The following is a 22,049-nucleotide window of genomic DNA, read 5'->3' on the forward strand; positions in this document are numbered from 1 at the left end:
GCTGCAGCTGGTACAAACCCAGTCTGAAACCTACACAGGACAGGAGGTCCCCACTACAGCACCAGACACGGACCTGACAATTACACCATCATCAGAAACATCCCAGGAACTACTCTCAGAGGAAACCCAAGGGCCAACCAAGTCATCCTCTCAAGGTCAACAGCAGGTGCCCAAACGTACCCTCAGGCCAAAATATGGCACTGGAACCCCAGCAAAAAACAAGGCCCCCTTCAAGAAGTAACTCAGCAACAATCTGCACTGCAACCATCCCACTCAATCAACCACCACACAGTGCTAAGAAGCAATATGAACTAATGTAAGAATTAATGGACCCATCAATACTACCAACAAGGCTGCCACCATGTCCACTTGCCATCACTGTAAATTGCACTATTCACTTCCTGCCACCAATAAAACACATATCACACCTGCAACACCGTCCTCTGTCATACAATGTGAACAAAGTGAAGCATGGATGCAACTGGCTGATAACCACTTTATTGTCAAGGCGTTGCATGAAAGGACTCCTGTGTGCCTAAAGGTGGCCCCAAACTAAATGCACTAAATTGTATTCTGTACCATGCAGACCTGGACCCAGTTTCACATATAAGAATCAAACCCCCCTAGACGACAAACCACACTGACAGTATGTGTCACAAACCCCAATGTCAGCCCGTAGTCCCACATAGTTATTGGAAGTAGAGTTTTACCAGTTGGGTCCTGGAATTGACATCTTCCCCTTCCTCATCATCACCATCACTCTCCTCACCTCTCTGAGGTAGCTGGTCAGGACATACAGCACCCTCCACCTCCAAGAGAGGGATAGAATTTATCACTGCCACGTTGTGCAGCATGCAGCAGGCCACCACTATTCTACACACCTTTTCAGGCCCATAGGCTAGGGAACCCCCAGAGATATGTAGACAACTAAATATAGCCTTCAGGAGACCTAATGTGCGCTCTATCACCCTCCTAGTACGTCCATGGGCCTCATTGTAATTTCTCTCTGCATCCGTCCCAGGATTCCTCACTGGTGTCAGGAGCCAACGCAAGTTTGGATATCCAGAATCACCTACAAAAAGGTGCAATACGAGTAGTCATTGTCAAGCCTCTTAGTCAGACAGCCTGGCTGTCTGCTATGTGTCAGTTACTGACAGAAACACTTACCTATGATCCACCCTCTGTCCTCTTGGAGTTGTTCGATCTTCTGTGGCACACTACTGTTCCTCAGCACAAAGGAATCATGGACTGAACCTGGGAACATGGCATTCACATTTGAGATGTACTGTCTGCAGTACATACCAAATGGATGTTCATGGAATGAAAGTTCTTCCTGTTTCTGTACACCTGTTCACTGACTCTTGGGGGGATGATAGCTATGTGGGTGCCATCGATGGCACCTATCACATGGGGTATGTTGGCAAAGGCATAGAAGTCTGACTTGATGGCAGGGAGGTCAGTACTTTGGGGAAATCTCACATAGGACTGCAGGTGTCGTACAAATGCATTTAGAAATCTTGTCAGTACCATGCTGAACATTGGCTGTGAAATTCCAGCACCCATGCCCACTGTCACTTGAAATGAGCCCGGATCCAGGAAATGGTGTGTGGAGAGCGCCTGCACTTCAGTAGGGATGGCATGCTGATTACGATTTCCCAGAGTTAGTGCAGGATCCAGTAGTGCACAAAATTCCAGAATTGTTGCACGGGTGAGTCTGTAACTGATTATGATCTGACGCTCCACCATGGTCCTCATATCCACAAGTGGTCTGTACACCGACGGTGCCCTTCCTTGCCACAAGGGTCAGTACCTACGAGGTATATCAAACAAGTGTGAGGAACACACATACATAGGCACACATTGTCATCAATTGTGCACTGCATACTTGATTGTTGTGACTCAACAGTAACATGTTCTTGACAGATCTACATCTACACCTCAATGAGGGAACAGAGGTTTTCATGTGTGTTATTTTTTAAATGGTCACATACATAGGTGCTTCATGTGGAAAATAGGGCCTGCATTGTGCACAATTATTTTTTATAGATGCGTAGTTAATGCCAAAATGTCTTCCCCCTGTAATCCAGGCCTGTCATTGTGGAAGTGACCTCATACCACTAGCGGTTGACTTAACAGCGTCAGGCGGTGTTTACCGCCGTTTGCACCGTCATTGGTTAACATGGATGCCAATGGGGAATCCTGATGTACCATGATCGCCACCAGCGTTGACGGTGCACACCGCTGCGGTACGTACGCAAATTCATCATCTTTACTTCACTTGACTCCCTGATCTCATGCGGACAGGTACTCCACTGTGTGTACTGCTGTGTTCTGCCTCTGGTCATGGAAGTGGCTCGTGTTGCAGGGGAAAGGGCCCCGGCCTTCACCCAGGAGGAACTGGAGAGGCTAGTGGTCCTGCCCCTGTACGCCAAGCTCTACGGATGGCCAGAGGTACAGGTAAGTCATGGTTTGGAGTGCAATGTTTGGGTGTAATGGATGGTGTTGTAAGGACATATTTGTGCACCTCTGAGCCTGCATGGGCCATGGTGCATGGCATGCTGTGTGCGTATGTCCTGTAAGTCTGACAGTACTGTCCATCCCATAGTGGACAAATAGCTTGCTGTACCTATCTTGCATGTTCCTGAACTCTGTGTTCCATTTCTGTGTCACCCTTTTAGGTCAGCGCCCACCAGAAGAGGGCACTTTGGCATGCCATTGCCAAGGAGGTGCGGACCCTGGGGGTCTACAACCGGCTGAGCACCCACTGCAGGAAGAGGTGGTAGAACCAGCGGTGCTGGCCGCGTAAAGTCTGTGAGGCCCAGCTGGGGAAATCCTCCCAACGTGGAAGGGGTGTCCGTCGGGCACTAAACCCCCTCATGCAGTGCATCCTGGCGGTGGCGTACCCAGACCTGGATGGATGCTTGAATGCTGCACAGCAGTCACAAGGGGGTGAGTACTCATGTCACAAATCTTATGCCTGGATGGATGTCTGTGTGTGCATTAGGGTTCATGCTGCTTAGATGCAGGGACTCTGACTGTGGTTCATCTACATGATGATGGTCCCCGTAGGGTGTAGGGGTGTCTTGGTCAGGTTTCCCACATGTCGGGTCCTTAGGTAATTCAGGGGATGGGTGTAGAGCAGGGTTCTGATCAGTAGTCAGGGGCATGGCCAGGGGCATAGTGAACGGTGCTGCCTGTTGTGGGTGTCTTCTGGGTGGGTGTATGTCTGCCCACTATGTACCTCTATTCAGCTATTTACAAGTGTCTCTCCTGTTTTGTCTCCCCGTCCCTGTTCTCTTGTGTTGTTTTTGTACATCAGCGACCTCTGAGGAGGGAGCTGAGGAACCAGCAATTGGGGAAGCAGCGGCTCAAGGATCCTCGGAGGCAGAGTCATCTGACCCCAAGGGGACCAGTGGGTGGGAGGGTGAGCGCAGTACCACGGGGAAGGCAACTACCACTGGAGGTAGTGACTCCGATACCTCCTCCGATGGGGGCTCCCCGGCGGTGGCAGACCCTAGTGGCCACACCACTACAGTGACATCTTCCGCCACCCCCATTCCATCACCACCCTCCCTTCTGCTCCCCACCTTGTTGCCCGTGCCTGCTCAACCAGAAAGGTGGGCGTCTCCTTCGCCCCAGGCACCTCCTCCCCTGCCCCAGTCAGCCCTGATGCCCTTACAGAGGAGGCTATTGACGTCCTGAAAACCATCTCTGTAGGGCAGAAAACCATTGTCAATGCCATCCAGGGGCTAGCATCAGAGGTGCAGCAGACCAATGCCTATCTGGATGGTGTTCACGGTGCCGTGTCTGGCCTACAGAGATCTTTTCAGGCTCTGGCCTCCTCTTGGATGGCAGACAGTTTCTCTGGCCATTCCGTCCCCCCTCCAACCTCCTCTACCCCTTCCAGCACCCCACTCCCTTCACCCTTCCAAAGCACACAATCTGACACGCAGTCAAGCACCTCAACACACAAGAAGCACACTTCTAAACACAAGCACCACACCTCCCACCACAAGCATTCACACAGCCAACATACATGCACACACAGCAACATCCACTTCCCCCCAGTGTGCCCACCTCTTCCGCCTCCTTGTCTGTCCCCTCTACATGCATACCCGCATGCACTGCACATTCAGTCACTGTTGCTGCTCCTCTTACTGCACTCACCACAATAGCAGACATCCATAAATGCACCCCAGACACCACACCTGCACTCACAACAACTACTGTAGTTGATACATGCAGCACACTCACCAGACTTGCAGACACCCACACAACATACATCCACACTGGCAGCCTGTCTTCTCCCACTGTGTCCACCCCCCTTCTACAAAAACACACAAACGCACCAAGACACTCACCCATCACACATCCACCACACCGCAGCATACTGTCCAGTCACCTGCACCCACTACACGCAACCCTACACCACATAATTCCACACCTTCTGCCTCCACTCCCACAACCTCATCCACGACCACCCCAATTGCTCCGAAAAAACATTTCCTCTCCCGTGCTGACCTCTTCCAACCCACTGGCCTACCCCGTCTTATCCCTAAGCATGCACACATCCTTGTCCTTTCCACTCCTTCCACTTCACAGCTCACCCCTGTCCGCCCTTTCACATTCCCGTGCCCCTTCCCCAGAGAAGAAGAAGCGCCGTGCAGAGCCAAGTCCATCTGGCTCCACTCACTCAAAACACCCCCCCACCTTCAAAGGACAAACCCACACCCCCTCCACCTTCCAAGCACAAGTCCAAGGCCCACCTCTGTTGCAAATCCCTACCCCCACCACCCCTGCCCAGTTCCGTGAGGTGCCTGGATGCCCCTCTGTTGCCCCATTAGGTGGAGTACCTTGGCCTTGTTGGAAATAGTTGGCTCTGTGAGCTGTAATAAATATTTTTGTGTGGCCTGTGTTTTGGCGCCACACTGTTGAACCCTGGTCTTTCGTTTCATTGTTTGTGGGTGTGGGGCATTTGTATGTACTATGGTCAAGTTGGATTTCCCTTGTGTCGGCTAATTACCTCTTGCTGTGGGGTGTATGGGTTGTGCTGCTGTGAAGGGTTGGGGGGCGTTGCTGGGTGGGTGGAGTGTGTGGGTATGTAACTGTACCCTTTCCTCCCTTGTTTCGTAGGCTGCGGTACTTACCGTCGTCTTCTTCATCGGTGGTCTTGGTCGTGGAGGTATATGGCAAGGAGCAGGGCTGGCATGATCTGCAGCTCTCTATACATGTCTGCTTTGGCACGTTGTGTGGGCCTCCGGTGAGTGTTTCATTGGAGGGCGTTAACACCATACACGCTGGCGGTCGCCATCAACAGCCAGGAGGAAGACAAAGTACCACCCACAGTCTTATGACACAGGAAACCGCCAGTATTTCAGGGGCAGTGCCAACGCCATCAAAAGCCTGGTGGAAACAGAACACAGAAAACAAAAGACTCACCAACAAGTACACAGAGGACCCCGCCACTGCCATGGAACCGGAACTTCAAGTGTTCTCGATGCTCTTCTACGCCATGCTCCACCTGGAACACTGACGAAGATGATGACAGTGAGTACAGCCGCCTAGCACACAAGGGAGGAAGGAAAAGGAGAATTACACACACACAGACCACACACCATTCACACACACACCATACACATAACCAGCTGCAGACGTAAACCAATGGCACGCAACAAACTTCACAATAAAACAAGGACCAGATTTCGGAAGTATTGAAAATGTATTAGCAAGAGAAAAGCCACCAAATGAACCTGATATGTACAATTGACCACAAAGGGCCAATGCCCAGTCCAAAGTACAAAGGAGCCACATGGCCACAGGGCACAGGGCACAGTCCAAGGCCCAACTTGCCTCCAGACAGCAACTGCACAGAACTCTGCCGGGGCATCATTTTGCAAGTGGGCAGGCACCTCAGGGGGATGGAAGGTGGGGGGACACCACAGTCTCGCAGGTGGGAGACTTTCCCACTGGTTCTGGAGGGGGCTCCATGCCCATTTCTCTGTGCTGGGGAGTGCAAGGCCACAGTCTCTCAGGAGGGTGACTTGCACACTAGTTCTGGAAGGGGCTCCATGCCCATTTCTCTGTGCTGGGGAGTGCAAGGCCACAGTCTCTCAGGTGGGTGATCTGCTTACTGTTTCTGGTAGGGGCTCCCTGCCCATTTCTCTGTGCTGGGGAGTGCAAGGCCACAGTCTCTCAGGTGGGTGACTTGCCCACTGGTTCTGGAGGGGGCTCCTTGTACAGCAGTCCCAAGAGGGTTGCCTACATGCCCTCTGCTGGAGGTGAGGGCTACGTGACCACTGGTGGTATCACCCTGCCAGGCTCTGCTGGAGGTGAGGGCTGCACTCTGTCAGTAGGTGAAGGTGCCCCCTGGGCAGCCTCTGCTGGAGGTGAGGGCTGCACTGTCCCAGCAGGTGAAGTTTCAGCCTCTGCAGGAGGTGATGGTCTCTGTGACCACTGGTGGTGGTGTCACCCTGCCAGCCTCTGCTGGAGGTGAGGGCTGAACTGTGTCAGCAGGTGAAGATGCCTCCTGGGCAGCCTCTGCTGGAGGTGAGGGCTGCACTGCCTCAGCTGGAGGTGAGTGCTCTGTGACCACTGGTGGTGGTGTCATCCTGCCAACCTCTGCTGGAGTTGAAGGCTTCTTCCCCTTCATGGCAGAAGTCAAAGGCTTCTTCCCCTTCACGGCAGGAGGTGCAGCCTCCTTCCCCTTCATGGCAGGAGTCGAGGGCTTCTTCCTCTTCATGGCAGGAGTCGAGGGCTTCTTCCCCTTCATGGCAGGAGGTGCGGCCTACTTCCCCTTCATGGCAGGAGTCGAGGGCTTCTTCCTCTTCATGGCAGTGGCTGTGGGATCCTTACCCTTCCTGGCTGGTGGAGTGGGATCCATAATTGTCTTGCCTCCACGACTAGGAGGTACCTCCACTGTCCCCGTGGACTGTTTGGCTGCGGTGCTGGGCTAGGTCATTGGGATCCTGCTCTTACGGGCAGGATGGGTGGTGGGGGATGGAAGAGGCCAAGTTGCGCAAGGAAAAGATTTTTAGGGACAGTGGGGTGGGAAGAGGGAGGAGGGATGGGAGTGGATGTTGAGGGAGTGGTTGTTGGAGGAGTACCTCTGCAGGTGCATGGGGGTTGTGCTGATGTGAGGTGGATGGCTGTTGCGTGTCTGTGTACTTGCGTTCGTGACCTTTGGGAGGGAGGAAAGACAGGGTTGGAGAGGACACAGGGGATACGTGCATGGATGTTGTGGAGGTGTCTGCTAGTGAGGTGTGTGTGCTGCTTGGTGTGATGATGCTGGCGGCAGAGGTTGAAGCAGTGCATGCAGGTGTGAGTGTGGACGTGACTGTAAGGGCGGCTGTGGTTGTGTCTGCAATTGTCTGGTGTTTGCATGAGTGCTTGTGGGCTAAAGTGTGGTGCCTGTGTCTGACTGTACCACTCCTGTGTGTTTTCTTGTGTGCACGCTCATCTGTATGTGTGCATGGGATGGGTTGGGGTTGAGGAGACTGGGACTGGGAAGTGGTAGTTGGAGGGGGGACGATAGGTACAGGGACAATGGCTGCCATTAGAGAGGAGGCCAGCGCCTGAATCGATCTCTGTTGGGCGGCCAATCCACCGTGGATGCCCTCCAGGAATGCATTGCATTGCGGCATCTGGGATGCCAGGCCCGTATTCACAATGGTTCACTGCCCTACAGAGATGGATATCAAGAGGTCAGTAGCCTCCTCACTCAGGGCAGCAGGGTCACTGGGAAAGGGCCTGAGGTGTCTGGAGCGAAGGAGATGCCCACCTTCCTCGGTGAGTGGGCACGGGCAACTCGCTGAGGGGCTACTGGGAGGGTGGTGCTGGTACGGGGGTTAGCGGCTGTACCTGCAGCTGGGGTGGTCACAGAGGTGTCTGCCACCACCAGGGAGCTTCCATCAGAGGAGGTACTTGAGTCATTGTTGTCATCTCCTGTTTCCGCCGTGGTGCTCCCCTCTCCCTCTGTCCCACTGGTTCCCTCGGCATCAGTGGACTCTGCCTCCAGGAACCCGTGGGATGCAGCTCCCTATGTTGCCGTTGCCCCTGCTCCTCCCCCAGATGATGCTAATGCACACATGAACAGGATGACAGAAGATAAAAGAGGGGGGGAGAGAGAGAAAGGGAACACTGGGTCAATTACTGCACCAGCACCACAGTTGGCATACATAGCACCGTCACACACAGGGATCAGGATTGAGCACTATGCATTGCACTGCAATTGATTTGGGTAGATGCCACAGCAAGATGAGGGCCAAACACTGTGCAACTGCACATCTCCTGGGACCCACTAAGCCCTGTCTGGCATGGAATGCAACCTAGCTAGGTTACCTAGTTTTCCCTTTCAAACATTACCCTGGAGCTGGATCATGCTGCAATGTCTGGCCTGGCATTAAGGGGCACCCACTAACTGACACCCACCACCCGGATCCCATGCCACCTACAATTTATTGTTGTAACGGCCACTGTACTCACCCCCTTGTGGCTGCTGTGATACCCTCAAGCGCCCATCCAGCTCTGGGTAGGCCACCGCCAGTATGTGGGCCATCAGGGATGTCAGGTTCCGACAGACACCCCTTCCTCGTTGGGAGGACATCCCCAGCTGGACCTCCACGGTCTTCCATGCCCAGTATCTCAGCAGCATAGTTTCCGACAGTGGGTGCTCCGCCTGCCATAGACCCCCAGGGTCCGCACGTCCTTGGCGATGGCACGCCATTATACCTTCTTTTGATGGGCGCTGACCTGCAGAAGGGATACAGGCGGAAGGTCACCATTACACATACAATCCAGCCTGTCACACATATGGCCCACCAATCCCGTTTCCTTAACGATTGGCACACACATCGCCCGGCGCACACCATGTACACCACCACATGACAACCCCGATGACACGATGCTTGCATATACATCTCCATGCATCCTTCCCACATGCATCATGCCCAAGGTGTACTCACCTGTTGGTCTGAAGGCCCATACAGCAGTCCGTACTGGGGTAGGACCCTATCCACCAATAGCTCCAACTCCTCCAAAGTGAAGGCAGGGGCCCTATCCCTGGTCACACAGGCCAGGGTAGGTTCGAAACACAGGTCACAGCAGCACATGCAGTGTAGGTGTTCTCCTGTTGAAGGTCAGGAAACAACTGAGGAATCAAATGGCGGTCACGTCCGCGGCGGTGTACACCGTCACCGCCGGCGCAGATCCCCATTGGCCACTGTACTCCATAGAGCTCCATATTATCCAATGAGGAGTTGCACAGCGGTAACTCCGCCTTCCACCACGATGCCCAAAGTCAGCGGAGTTACCTCACTTCCACCTGTCCCTACATACAGGACAGGCAGTCGCCATGTCATGGTGATGGAGGACCTTTACTGCATCACTGCATAGATTTGAACATACATTGCCATTCCCACTGTCTCATCACATAAATGCAACATGTACACTGAGGTTGTGGTTCCATTGTTCAAATTGTGACAGCTTACTCACTCTTGTGTCCTGTAGATACCTGCCGATGCGGATGAATGGGAGGAGGAGAGGAACCCCCGAGTACAGACCACTTGTGGACTTGGCTACACTGGAGGACATTCACATTATACTGACTTATAGACTGGACAGGGCCACAGTCATAGAGCTGTGTGCCCAATTGGAGCCTGACCTGATATCAGCTATCCGTCATCCCACTGGGATCCCCCCTCTTGTGCAAGTATTATCAGTGCTCCACTTCCTGCCAACTGGTTCTTTCCAAGTGACAGTGGGCTTGGCAGCTGGAATGTCACAGCCAATGTTTTCTATCGTGCTAGCAAGGTTCTTGTCTGCTCTGGTGAAACGTAGCTACATTGCTTTCCCCCAGATGGAAGATTTGGCCACTGTGAAGGCAGGATTCTATGCAGTGGGCCATATCCCCAATATTATTGGGGCGATTGACAGTACACATTGCATTAGTCCTCCCCCCCTCCAGAATGAACATGTGTTCAGGAATCATAAGAGTTTCAACTCACTGAATGTGCAAATGGGCTGCCTGGGGGACCAGTACATCTCCCACGTCACTGCCAAGTATCCTGGGTCAGTGCATGACACCTTTGTCCTGAGGAGTAGCAGCATCCCAATTGTGATGGCCCAAGTACAGAGGCACAGAGTGTAGCTAATAGGTGAGCCAGAGCCCCCACCCACTGTATGTCAGTGTATGCCTTCAGGTGTTCTCCCCATAGGATCGTGTACGGCTAAATGCTGTCCCTCAATACTTGCAGGTGACTCTGGCTACCCAAACCTATTGTGGCTTCTGACCCCTGTGAGGAATGCCAGGACAGGATCTGAGGAACATTATAATGAGGTACATGGGCGAACCAGAAGAATAATCAAGCGGACCTTCGGCCTCCTGAAGGCCAGGTTCAGGTGCCTCCATCTGTCAGGTGGATCCCTGTGCTACTCACCCGAAAAGGTCTGCCAGATAGTAGTGGCATGCTGCATGTTGCTCAACCTGGCCCTCAGGCGACATGTGCCTTTTCTGTGCTGGGAGGGGACTGGAGATTACCCTTTGGCAGCAGTGGACCCTGAGGACAGTGAGGATGAGGAAGCAGACGATGAGGATGAGGACAACAGAACATCAGTTATACAACAATACATCCAATGACACACAGGTGAGACAGTGGAACTGACCATTACTCTGCCTATTGATTTATCTGTGTGGATGTAGCATGATGGCATTCGCCTCCTTTGCATTTCAACTTACTGTCACCTATGGCTTCTCATTTTCCAGATGCTGGTGATATGACAAAAATATCCTGATGTGATCACTACAGACAGTTACAGGTCATTATTTGTATGCTATCACAGTGTTCAGATCTTTTGCACTCGATGTGACTGTTCCCACAAATGCACATTTTCAAAACATAAAATAGCGTCACTCAAATTGTGTTCAAGTGTGTTTATTGTAGTGCTAAAAAAATGAGGGTAAAGTGCAATGGAATGGGGTGATGGTGGAGGAAAGTCCAGGGTATTGTTCCAGTCTGTTTGTAGCACAGGTCGAGTGTCCAAGGGGCCATAGGAAGGGGAGCAAAAGCAGTTCAAAGTGGAGAAGGTGACAGGGTGGGACACAAGGGAGACAATCAGGAGAGTCTCATTTCCTGGTGGTGTTCTTATTCTTGGCAAGTGTATCTGACTTCTGTTTGGTTCGCAGGGAACGTTTGCGGGTTGGTTCACCTTCTGCAGGGGCAGAGGTGCTGTGGCCTGTGGATCCTGTGGCGGGGCCTCCTGTCCACTAGCTGCAGGGGATGTGGTGGGCTGGTCATTAGACTGGCTAGTGGTAGGGGCCCGCTGCTGTGTAGTCCATTCCTTCATGATGTTGGCCAGGTCTGCCAGCACCCCTGCTATGGAGATCATGGTGATGTTGAGGGCCTGCAAGTCCTACCTGATCTCCTGATGGTGTTCCTCCTGTAGCCGCTTGTTCTCCTGCATGTTGTTCAGGATCTGACCCATCGTGTCCTGGGATTTTTGGTAGGCACCCAGGACATTTGTGAGTGCCTCCTGGAGAGTCGGTTCCCTGGGCCTGTCCTCCCTCTGGCGCACGGCAGTCCTCCCAGTGTCCCTGTTGCCCTGTGCCCCTGTCCCCTGAACGGTGTGCCCACTGCCACTGACCCCAGGTCCCTGAATGTCTTAGGTATTGAGTGTGGACTTTGGTCCCTGTACAGGTGGGCACACTGCTGATTAACGTATCCTGGGGGCAGAGGTATGGGGACGCTGGTTGGGTGCTGTGGTGTTTGCTTGTTAGTTCTTCATGCTGTGAATGCTTGGTATGGCATGCAGGGCTTGGCATTGGGGTTAGTCGTATGTGTTGGTGCAGTGTGTGGGATGGAGTGGCGTGACAGGAGTGAGGGTGTGAAATGGCATGTAGATATGGAGGAGATAAGTGGTAAATGTTGACTTACCAGTGTCCAGTCCTCTGGCTACTCCAGCGAGTCCCTCAGGATGCAGAAATACCAAGACTTGCTCTTCCATGCTGTGAGCTGTTGGGGAGGAGGTGGGTGCCCATCGCCAGTCCTCTGTATGGCGAGCTGGTGCCTTGCTGCCACGAAACATACCTTCCCCGTAGGTCGTTCCACCTTCCACCTTCCTTTGTTCTTGGATGCTGTCCCACGGCGTTCACCCTGTCCACTATTCTCCGCCATGGCTTCATCTTCCTTGCAATGGATATCTGCTGTACCTGTGCTCCAAACAGTTGTGGCTCTACCCTGACTATTTCCTCCACCATGACCCGCAACTCCTTATCTGTGAAACGCCGCTGCCTTTGTGGAGCCATGGGTGTTGTGTAGTGCATGAGGGAAGTATGGGTGTGTGTGTAGATGTCACAGTGGTCTTGATGTCTGTCTGGGGGCAATGATTTGTATTCGTAAAGGGTTGTGGATAATGTGGGTGTGTGTTTTATAGTGGTGTGAGTGACTGGGTGTGGTGTATGTATGGGTGTCAGGTATGTGTTTTTTTAACTGGCCAATGTTGTGTAGTTTAGTATTTGGGTGTCCATTCTGAGCACAGCGGTGTGTACCGCCAATGGTTTACCACCATTGAATGTCCGCCGTGGTGATTCGTGGGTCATGATGGGGTGGGCGTTGTTCTGTTTGCGTCACGGTATGGGTGTTGGGACCAACAGTTTACCTCTGACCTTTGGGCTGGCGGATTTGTGTATGTGGCTGTATTCTGTCGGTTTGGTGTTTGTGTGTCATAATATGCCGAACGGATAATCGCCACTGCGGCGTTATGTTGGCGGCCGTCAGCGTGGTGGTAAGCGGTTTTTACTGCCAATGTCGAAATGACCACCTAAGTGACATTTAAAAAATGAAAGCAACACTGGAATTACATTGAATGTCATTAGAATAACCAGAGGCTTTTATTGGAGTGGTACTTTGCTACTCAGCCACTTTTTGGGTCATTTTCGCATTTCATCGAGCTCTCATAGTGCCCAAAACCCTTGAGCACTTCAAAATTATTCTATGGAGTTGAAATGCCAGTGTTTCACCTCATTGTTTGAGCACCCCATACTCAGAAAACAGCCTTCCAATCCTCACTTACGTAATCACCCACATATGTACATATTAACATCTTCTGCACACACCCAAAGACCCACACCTGCTTCACTCCTCAACCTGGCGGATGCACTCCCTACTCTGCCACAGTGCTCATCTGGCCTTGACACCTATGGCCTTCCTGGAGGAGCCACCTCAGCAGTTTAAAGTTAGCACTAGAGCTCTGGAAGCCTAGACATGGTTACCCAGCCTAGTAGAGCACCACAGCCTGCCCTCTGCACCCCAGGAAGGACTCCTCCTTCAAACCCTGATGTTTTTCTCCTACCACAATTCCTGGAAACATAGAGAAATTATGGCTTTTAGGTTAAAGCCAGCAGATTCAAATCCCACATCCTCCAACTCAGGATCCAGCTCTGGGTTGTGGAGGAAGGTCACTGCATTGATTAGTACGAGGAAACCAGAAGGATTTGAACCTCTGTCCTTTTACGTTCTCCTTCGTTACTTCCAGGCCTTCTCTCTTTACCTATCTCTGTTTCTCTCATACTCTCTTTCTCCTTTTGTCTTTGCTCTCTAAAGCTATTGATATTCAGACCTGACATTTTCCACTCCTCCCAAATCGCCATATATTCTTTGAAGTTCAGTTATTCCTTACTGCAGTTGATATCATGCAAAATGTGAACACAATAATATAAAAATACAACAATAAAATCAGGAGAGCATCCACAGTGCTTAAAAATACAATCTAAAGGCACCATTTCGAAGTTTCGTTGATTTTGTTTTCTAAAATACGAGAAGATCATTTTAGCACCTTCATCACTATTGTGCAATTATCATTATTACGGCCTCCCAAGTAAACAAGCAGTTCTGCTATTACAGACGGATCTTTCTAGAAACTAAAATCATTTTCCAAGTAAGTATTTGCCAGACTCTCTTAGGAATGGGCAGATGTATGAAATATTTGATTGTGGTTCGTTATCAAACCTCAGAATGTGCAAGTAAACATAGTTGATGCTGAAGGCAGGTCCCTACTCCATACAGCAGCCTAATGTAATGAACTTTGTCTTGTTCCCTGGGTTTATAAGGAACTTTGGGCCTGATTCTAATGTTGGCGGGCGGCGGGAGTCGCCCGCCAAGCTACCGCCGCTGAATGACCGCACCGGAGTCAAAAGACCGCGGCGGCCATTTAGACATTTCCTCTGGGCCAGCGGGCGCTCTCCAAAAGAGCGCCCGCCGGCCCAGAGGAAATGCCCCTGCAACGAGGACGCCGGCTCAGAATTGAGCCGGCGGAGTTGCAGGGGTGCGACGGGTGCAGTTTGCACCCGTCGCGTATTTCAGTGTCTGCTTAGCAGACACTGAAATACTTTGCGGGGCCCTCTTACGGGGGCCCCTGCCGTGCCCATGCCATTGGCATGGGCACGGCAGGGGCCCCCAGGGGCCCCGCAGCACCCCCTACCGCCATCCTGTTCCTGGCGGGCGAACCGCCAGGAACAGGATGGCGGTAGGGGATGTCAGAATCCCCCATGGCGGCGCAGCAAGCTGCGCCGCCATGGGGGATTCAAAGGGCAGCGGTAAACGGCGGGAGACCGGCGGTTTGCCTCTTCTGACTGCGGCCGAAGCGCCGCGGTCAGAATGCCCTGCGGGGCACCGCCGGCCTGTCGGCGGTGCTCCCGCCGACCCTGGCCCCGGCGGTCTTAGACCGCCGGGGTCAGAATGACCCCCTTTGTCTTGTCTCTCCTGCCGTGTGAGGAACTGTGTCTCGTCTCACAAGCTATGTAAGAAAATGTGTTTTGTATCCTTGGTTATTATTTGAACTCCTACCTTGCCCCGTTGTCTATGGAGTCTCATCTCCACTTGCTTTCTACCATCCGCCAGCCTCTTTCTATTATACTTCTGTCTCCCTCAATTTTCACACCCCAAAGAGGCAAATGTTCGCACCTAGCAGTAGGGGTGGGTGAAAACTTCTGCTCCATTGGCGGAGTTTGTGGCGTTTTGGCCACTCTGCATTCCATTTGGAGTTCTGGCAAAACTCTGCCAAACACCGCATGGTGGAGTTTTTTGTCGTGTGAGGCTCTCCAAAGTTAAGTTGGTGAGTGTGAGCGAGAATCTGCGTTCCCTAGCGTAATTTTCAGGTGCTAAAATGCCTCCTGTTGACGTTTCTTAATGCGGGCAGTCATTGCAGGTCGCAGCTGTTCGCATTGAGAAAGCTGCTACTTGAGTAGAAGATCTACTCGAGTAGCAGAAAGAAGCAGCATCCTCTGGCGCACTGTGTGTTGCAGTTCATGCTGATTTTAAGGAAGAAGCTCCCGGCCCTGAAAGTCAGCGCGAGCAGTGCAACATGCCGAATTCTGCTCGCTCACTGAACTCCGTGGAATCTCACAGAGTTTTTATGTAACTCTGTGGAATTCCGTGGAGTGAAACTCTGTAAGTTCTGCCCACCCCTATTTAGGAGCATTATAAAGCACTAAACAAGTACATGAATAAAATACCTTTAAGAAGTTCAAATGAAAAGAGCATTTGGGTTACCTATAAGAAGTGTTGAGTTTCAATTGGTTTCAAATATAGCAACAGTGGGCAGCACTGGGTACCCTCGGATATAAGTACAGTAAGGTTTGGTTCTACTTAGAACAGCGCAGCTAATAATTTCAAAATCTGAATAAAATGAGTGGGTGGTTAACACCTCGGTCAAGTTTAAGCCCCAGCAAGCATCCTTCCTCTGAAGCAGCTGCTGTTTGTCAACTCTTACAAAGCTCTCTCCTTCAGGCACTAGTGGCCAACCCTCTTTTGCCTCTATTCACCATGTCTGCACCCTGGAAGATGTACCTCAGTGGCCTGTCTCACATAAATGTGTGGTTATTCTAGTTGGCTGCCTCCTCAGTAACTCTCATTCGTTAATATTTCTCATGCTTTGAGACCAAATGAAATGATGCACATGGCGCCTCAGAAACAGCTAGAATTGCGAATGATAAAGGCCTTCAATAAAGAAAACATACCTGCAACAAGCACAGACAGGGTGAGCACAAGGACAGGCACCACTACATAAATAGTTGTGTTTGTCTTCCACAGTGACTCTTGTATGTCCTTTACAAAGGTCTTTGAAGAAAGGGTCGTTTTCACTGGAGTCAGAACAGAGCTGTCTGACTCTTCTGGTTGTTGTGTAGTAACACCTTGTGAAAGTGTGCCATCTGATACCTGCAGGAGCAGAGCAGGAAGGGGGGTTCAAAAGAGAAAAAAAACACTGATTGTCCACTGTGCAGCAAATACAAATTAAAATTTTAAATCAGTTTGCAGCCTAAGGATAATCTTCATATAAAAATGTTCTGTTGCCTCTTAGCATCCCATTAGAAGGCATGCATCAATATAGTTCTTCAGTGTAGAACAAGCAGTTGTTTGCAATATGTATTTTGTCTGGTTAATAAACAAAACTGCCTCTTCTGTCTCTGGTGAGTTTAGCCACTCAATAACTCATCTAACATGCACTCTGTCACTCATCCTTACACTCATGCATCCATTCTTCCACTCACTGACTCATTTTTCCATCGAAATACCCACCCACCCACTACCTCAACAAACATATGTAAGATAAAACTAAAGAATGCAAGTAAAAAAAAGGGAACAAGTATAGCCCTAAACGTGGCAGGCATCTTCGTACAATAAGAAGCAGGTAAAATTGAAACACAGCAGCAGATGGCCATTTTGGAATGGAATTGTGCATAGTACAGTATAAAAAAGGTCATTGCCATATTTACAAGCAATGTGTTAGACATCTTGGAATGGTAAAACAATGATACACTGTGCACAATATAATTTCTAAATGGTCACTAAGAACAAATCGCTCTGGGCTCTTAGAATAATTTGCATAGTGTACTGGTGGTGTACCTATCAAACTTGGTCAATATGTTAATTTGAAACATAATTGTCATCTAAAAACAGTAAAAAGATACGTTATGGACAAGGCCATTCCAAGATGGCCACCCAGTTTAGATGCACTGACCATGCCGGATACGGCATACTTGAGGCAACATGAGCAGTAAGTGAGTGGTCAAGTAGCACTGTCTGTGGAGCTGCTGGGCACTATAAAATATAAGTAAAAAAAGGAAACAAATTGAACAGGGACCTATAAAGAAATAAATGAAAAAATAACAGGCTGGCCCACCAGCCCTGGAACTGAAGCACCCTCTTTTTCAGACAGTTGTTCATATGAGCAAGAGAAATGTAGTCACTTACAAGGCAATAAAACCAGTGGGTGAGGTAAACGGACCCTTTCTTCATGCACAACTTTGTACAACAAGGGTTGGTCAGAGAGGGTAACCAATGCCAAAGCCCTTGCTTAATATGGTTATCTGTAAGATTTTATGTAAAGAACTTCTTTTTTACAGGTTTTAACCCTGTGAAATAACAATTCACTCTGAAAGAACTATTACGGTTAACAGGTGCATTTCACAAAAAATAAGTGATAGCTTTCGTTTATTAACACATCAGACATATGGCATCTGACGTAACTTTTGTTAATGAAGTAACAAGGCCTATAACCTTTTTCACTGGCTTGCCAACATAACCAACTCAGGCCTCCCATATTGAGCACTAGGTTTCCCCAAAGGTACCCATCAGGCGTATGATCATAAAATTACAAATACATAAACATATTTACAGTCTGCAAAATAATATCCAATCCGTTCTAAGTAAAGTTAACAAGGATTATCACACTTCAAATCTTCTACCTCAAAGGTTTGTCTGCGGCAGTAACCAACACCAAAACCTTTACCTACTACTTTAATCTGTGAGATCCAATGGAACAAAATTCCAGTCTATGTGCTTTTACTCAGTGTAATACTGATCTAAACACATCAGTTGAATGGTATTACTTTATTACAATGGAGCAATGTGGCCTATAGTTTGACCTTTGGCTTGCCACCATAACCGACTGAGGCATACTTTGCCAAGCAAAAGCTTTGAAAAAAGGTCAAACAAGCACTCTATATCAATGAAAGTACACACCTTCTGCCAAGACAAAATCTCATCAAGAGGAAAATCACGGTGCCTAATTCCCTCTCTGAGTACTGCTTAATAAATCTCTTTATCTGGTGATCACGTAAAGTCTAGTGACAAAAGCACCAGATCTAAATATTATCTGGAGAACACACTGCCTAATAGTCTGGGGTCAAATCTATATGATGCCTTGTGCTGTTGAGTGTACATTCTATAGAACCATGACCTAAAATCACAGGACAACTTTACAACTCTATCACAACAGTATTTGCTGACATTCCCGTAGAGCAGTGGTTCCCAAACTGTGCGCCGCGGCACCCCGGTGCGCCGTGACAAGTTGCCTGGGGCGCCGTGCGCATTTTTGAAAACATGAAATGCCACACTTCAGAAACGATTTCTGCACGCGGTTTATACCAGCGTAACTTACGAAGGGAGGTAATTTTTTTCCAGTCGAGCAGTACACATTAGCATTTCATGTCGGGGGGATTACATGAGCCCCACCTGTCAACGTCTTGCATTATGGTTTCACCCAGCGTGATTACGTTCTTCGGCATTTACAGGCGCGCGGCAATTCAGAGACTCCGAGAGCCCCCTCAGCATTCCAAGTCAAATTTCAGCTCATTGTCAGGTAATTACCTTAATTATTATCGTTTTTAGAATTTGGAATCTACAAGACTGTGTAGTTTGGGGACTCAGCCTAGGTCACTGTGTCACATATGTTTTTGTAATTATAAGAATCTCACTCAGGGCCTGCTTTAGGGGGTGTGGCTGGTGTGGCCGAACTGGGCGCTGACCTGGAAGGGGGCATCTGACCTCAGGAGAGGGGGTGCTGTGCTTACAATTTAAAAGCACATGCTGCACATTTCCTTCTGCATCCATCTGTCAGGCAACACTAAAAATGTCGAGATGCCAATGTTTCCAAACGTTCTATTTTCAATTTGACTGTTTTAGAGACAGAGGTGAAAGCAATGAAGCCCGTCCTGCCCTTTACATGGGCCAAGCAGGCAGTGCAATATCTAGGCTTACAGATTCGCACTATCCCAACAACTACAGCTGAGGGTAACTAGACCTCCCTTCTGAGTGAGACGCGTGGAACCTTAGCCAAGTGGAGAGGCTATGGGCTCTCTTGACTGGGCCAATTGGCGGCTAGAAAGATGACGCTTCTACCCAAAGTGTTGATCATTATGCAAACCCTGCCATTACAACCCCACCTGAATGCTGGGCACCACAAGAGGAGCGAGGCGGCAGGAGATGGCAGGGCGATAGGAAGCAGTGTTGTCTTTCTTTTGAAAACAAATTTGTTTCCCCCATCGTCCCCTGTTATCCGCTGTGGGGAGGGCACCAAAAAAGATTGTCGCACAGGGCGCCACCACTGCAAAGGCGGGTCCTCATCCTACTACTGCCTGGCTTAAAACCCAGGGACCAATCGGTACTAAGGCTTTACTTTGCCTGCCTCAGGTCTCCTAAAAATTTGTAAATGCACCATCAAAATACACTGGGATTTCTGCCCACCCTCCTGTATCTCTCGGTCTCCTCCCTCGGTTCTCATTAGTCGTTGTCCTTTGTCAGGTACGAGCAGCTCGTTCAGTCTTAATTTTTTCGTTACAGTCTGGTAATTGAAGTCCCGGATTCATAACAAGAACAGCCGAAGGCAAGGGCTAGATCAATAACCCAGTTGACCCCTTAAGGGAAGAACTGATCAGGCAGTTTGGGCTGCGCTGTTCACACTCTTCACATTGGAGCAGGGTCAAGACTGATTTGCATATGGCTGGGACTACTAAACTAAAGACTGAAGTGGCACAGTGTGCAAAATAATGATGGACTGGAATGGGGTCCTGAGAACTTGCCAATTTCCTACTGCAGCAGCTCTCCCCAGGGATGTTCAAGGAGTAGTTCCTAAAGAACGTTTAAAAAAAGTAGAATATATTGGCAATTTAAATAAAATAAAAACGTTTTCAAGCACATTGGCTAAAAAAGCTATAAAGCCAAATATATATTGAGTGCCATGTGAACTTAGAAATGAAGATCTGTAATGGCGTTAGCGGAGGATAGTTGGGGGTATGTGGTTTACTTTTATTCCTGGTTGAAAGTATACTGCAGTCATAAGAGAGATATGGAAAGTGAATATTGTTTGACAAAGAAATGCACATGTGATATTTTAAGAAACTTTAAATTACTTGGTTAGATGTAATATTTACATGTCTCTCATTTGAATGCCTCGACTCGAGTACAGGTACTTACAGAGTAGTTAGAGCAGATGGGAAACTAGTGAGCCTTCCTGACAGTTTCTTGCTAAAAATGAAACCACATGCTGGTATGGTTTGACATAGTCAGGCATGGATTACGATTCACCAAAGTTACAGTTGGAGACTGACACCGTACGTACACCATGTGACCTTTAGCCCATCGAGAGTCTTCTATTTGTTGTTAAGGGGGTAACAACTTTGCCTTGCACCATAGTTGTTAATGCCTTCACATATTGCCCCTATCTTGATGCTAAGAATTGCACCCTGCAGAAACCACCCCTTTTCTCAAGAAACTGCAGAGTGGGAGTGTGAACGACATTGCTTAATTTGTAAATAAAAATGTGCCAGTACCCAAAGTCCTCCTCTTAAACATGGGCTGCTGAAATTAAATGTGGGAAAACTGAATACTGAGGCAGTGTAATACTAAATCCATCTCAGGCCTCTTCAATGATTTTAAAACCACTTCCTACTCCTTCAGCTCACTCTTGCAGCTTTCTGTTTTCTACCATTGTGACACTATTTCGTTTTTCTCTTCCTCAGTCTTTCCCTTTCTTCTCTTCTCTTCTACGTGTGAACTGATTGGCATCTTTATGATTGACAATGAAGAGATTTTTAATACCGAGTTCAAGTTCGTCTGAGCAAAGTGAAGTCTCAGGTTCTTCAGAGAAAAAAGAGGATGGGAAGCGAAAAGCCAAGTACAGAAAGTATGATGACAGGTATCTAGATTATGGTTTCACATGTGTACAGGTTAATAATGAGGAGCGTCCTCAATGTGTAATCTGTTTAAAAGTTTTGGCTTTAGAATCCATGCTTCCAAGTAAACTAAAGCGTCATCTTGAAAGTCTTCACCCAAATGTGGTTGGAAAGCCAAGGGAATTTTTCCAAAGAAAACTAACAGAAGCCAAGTTACAAAAGACCACTTTCTCAAAACAAGCCAAAGTTAACAGTAACGCCCTCTTGTCTTCTTATAAAGTGGCCTATCGTGTTGCACAGTGTAAAAAACCACACACAATTGCAGAAGAGCTAATTTTGCCTGCTGCTGTTGATATGGTAACCATCATGCTTGGCGAAGATGCTGGTAAACAGCTGCTCAAAGTGCCTCTTTCTAATAATACTATCAGCCGGAGGATAAACGATATGGCTGACGATATTAACGATCAGCTCATCTGTAACTTAAAAGGCAAAGACTTTGCACTTCAACTGGACGAGGCAACAGACAACCAAAAAGACACCCATCTTATTTGCTATGTCAGGTTTGTTAATGAAAAAAAATAGTTGAGGATTTGTTGTTCTGTAAGGAAATGAAAGGTGGAACTACCGGTCAAGATTTGTTTGCGGTTGTGGATGATTTTATGGTACAGAATCAGATTGACTGGGAGAGATGTGTTGGAGTTTGTACAGGCGGGGGTCGTTCAATGGCTGGATGCTACCAAGGACTTCAAGCTCGCATACGGTCTAAAGCACCTAATGCTATGTGGACACACTGTATAATATACAGAGAAGCACTAGCAGCAGGAAACCTCAGTGAAGAACTGCATAATATTCTGAAAATAGTCACCAAAGTGATAAATTTTATCAAAACAAGACCAAGGAAAGCAAGATTTTTTTCTAAGCTGTGTGAAGACATGGGTGCCGAACACTCATGCCTCTTGTTCTACAGCAGTTCTCGATGGCTGTCTCTCGGTAACTCCATGCTTAGGGTATATGAGCTTAGGAATGAAATATACTCATATCTACACGATGATGAACATTGTTTTGCTGACAAATTTATTGATGCAGACTTTCTAATACAAATGGC

At 49.0% G+C, this 22,049-nt stretch overlaps 1 protein-coding gene across 1 annotated transcript in view; it reads right to left on the reverse strand.

Moving 5' to 3' along the window:
- LOC138245756 (hepatitis A virus cellular receptor 1 homolog) overlaps positions 1-22,049 on the reverse strand; it is a 133,422-nt gene that overhangs the window by 24,794 nt on the left and 86,579 nt on the right. The window contains exon 4 of the mRNA XM_069199637.1: positions 16,010-16,208. Coding sequence (XP_069055738.1) covers positions 16,010-16,208 — 199 coding nt within the window. The remainder of the gene's footprint in view (positions 1-16,009; positions 16,209-22,049) is intronic.

This window comes from Pleurodeles waltl, chromosome 7, assembly GCF_031143425.1.
Source record: "Pleurodeles waltl isolate 20211129_DDA chromosome 7, aPleWal1.hap1.20221129, whole genome shotgun sequence".
In the NCBI taxonomy this organism is placed as follows: Eukaryota; Metazoa; Chordata; class Amphibia; order Caudata; family Salamandridae; genus Pleurodeles; species Pleurodeles waltl.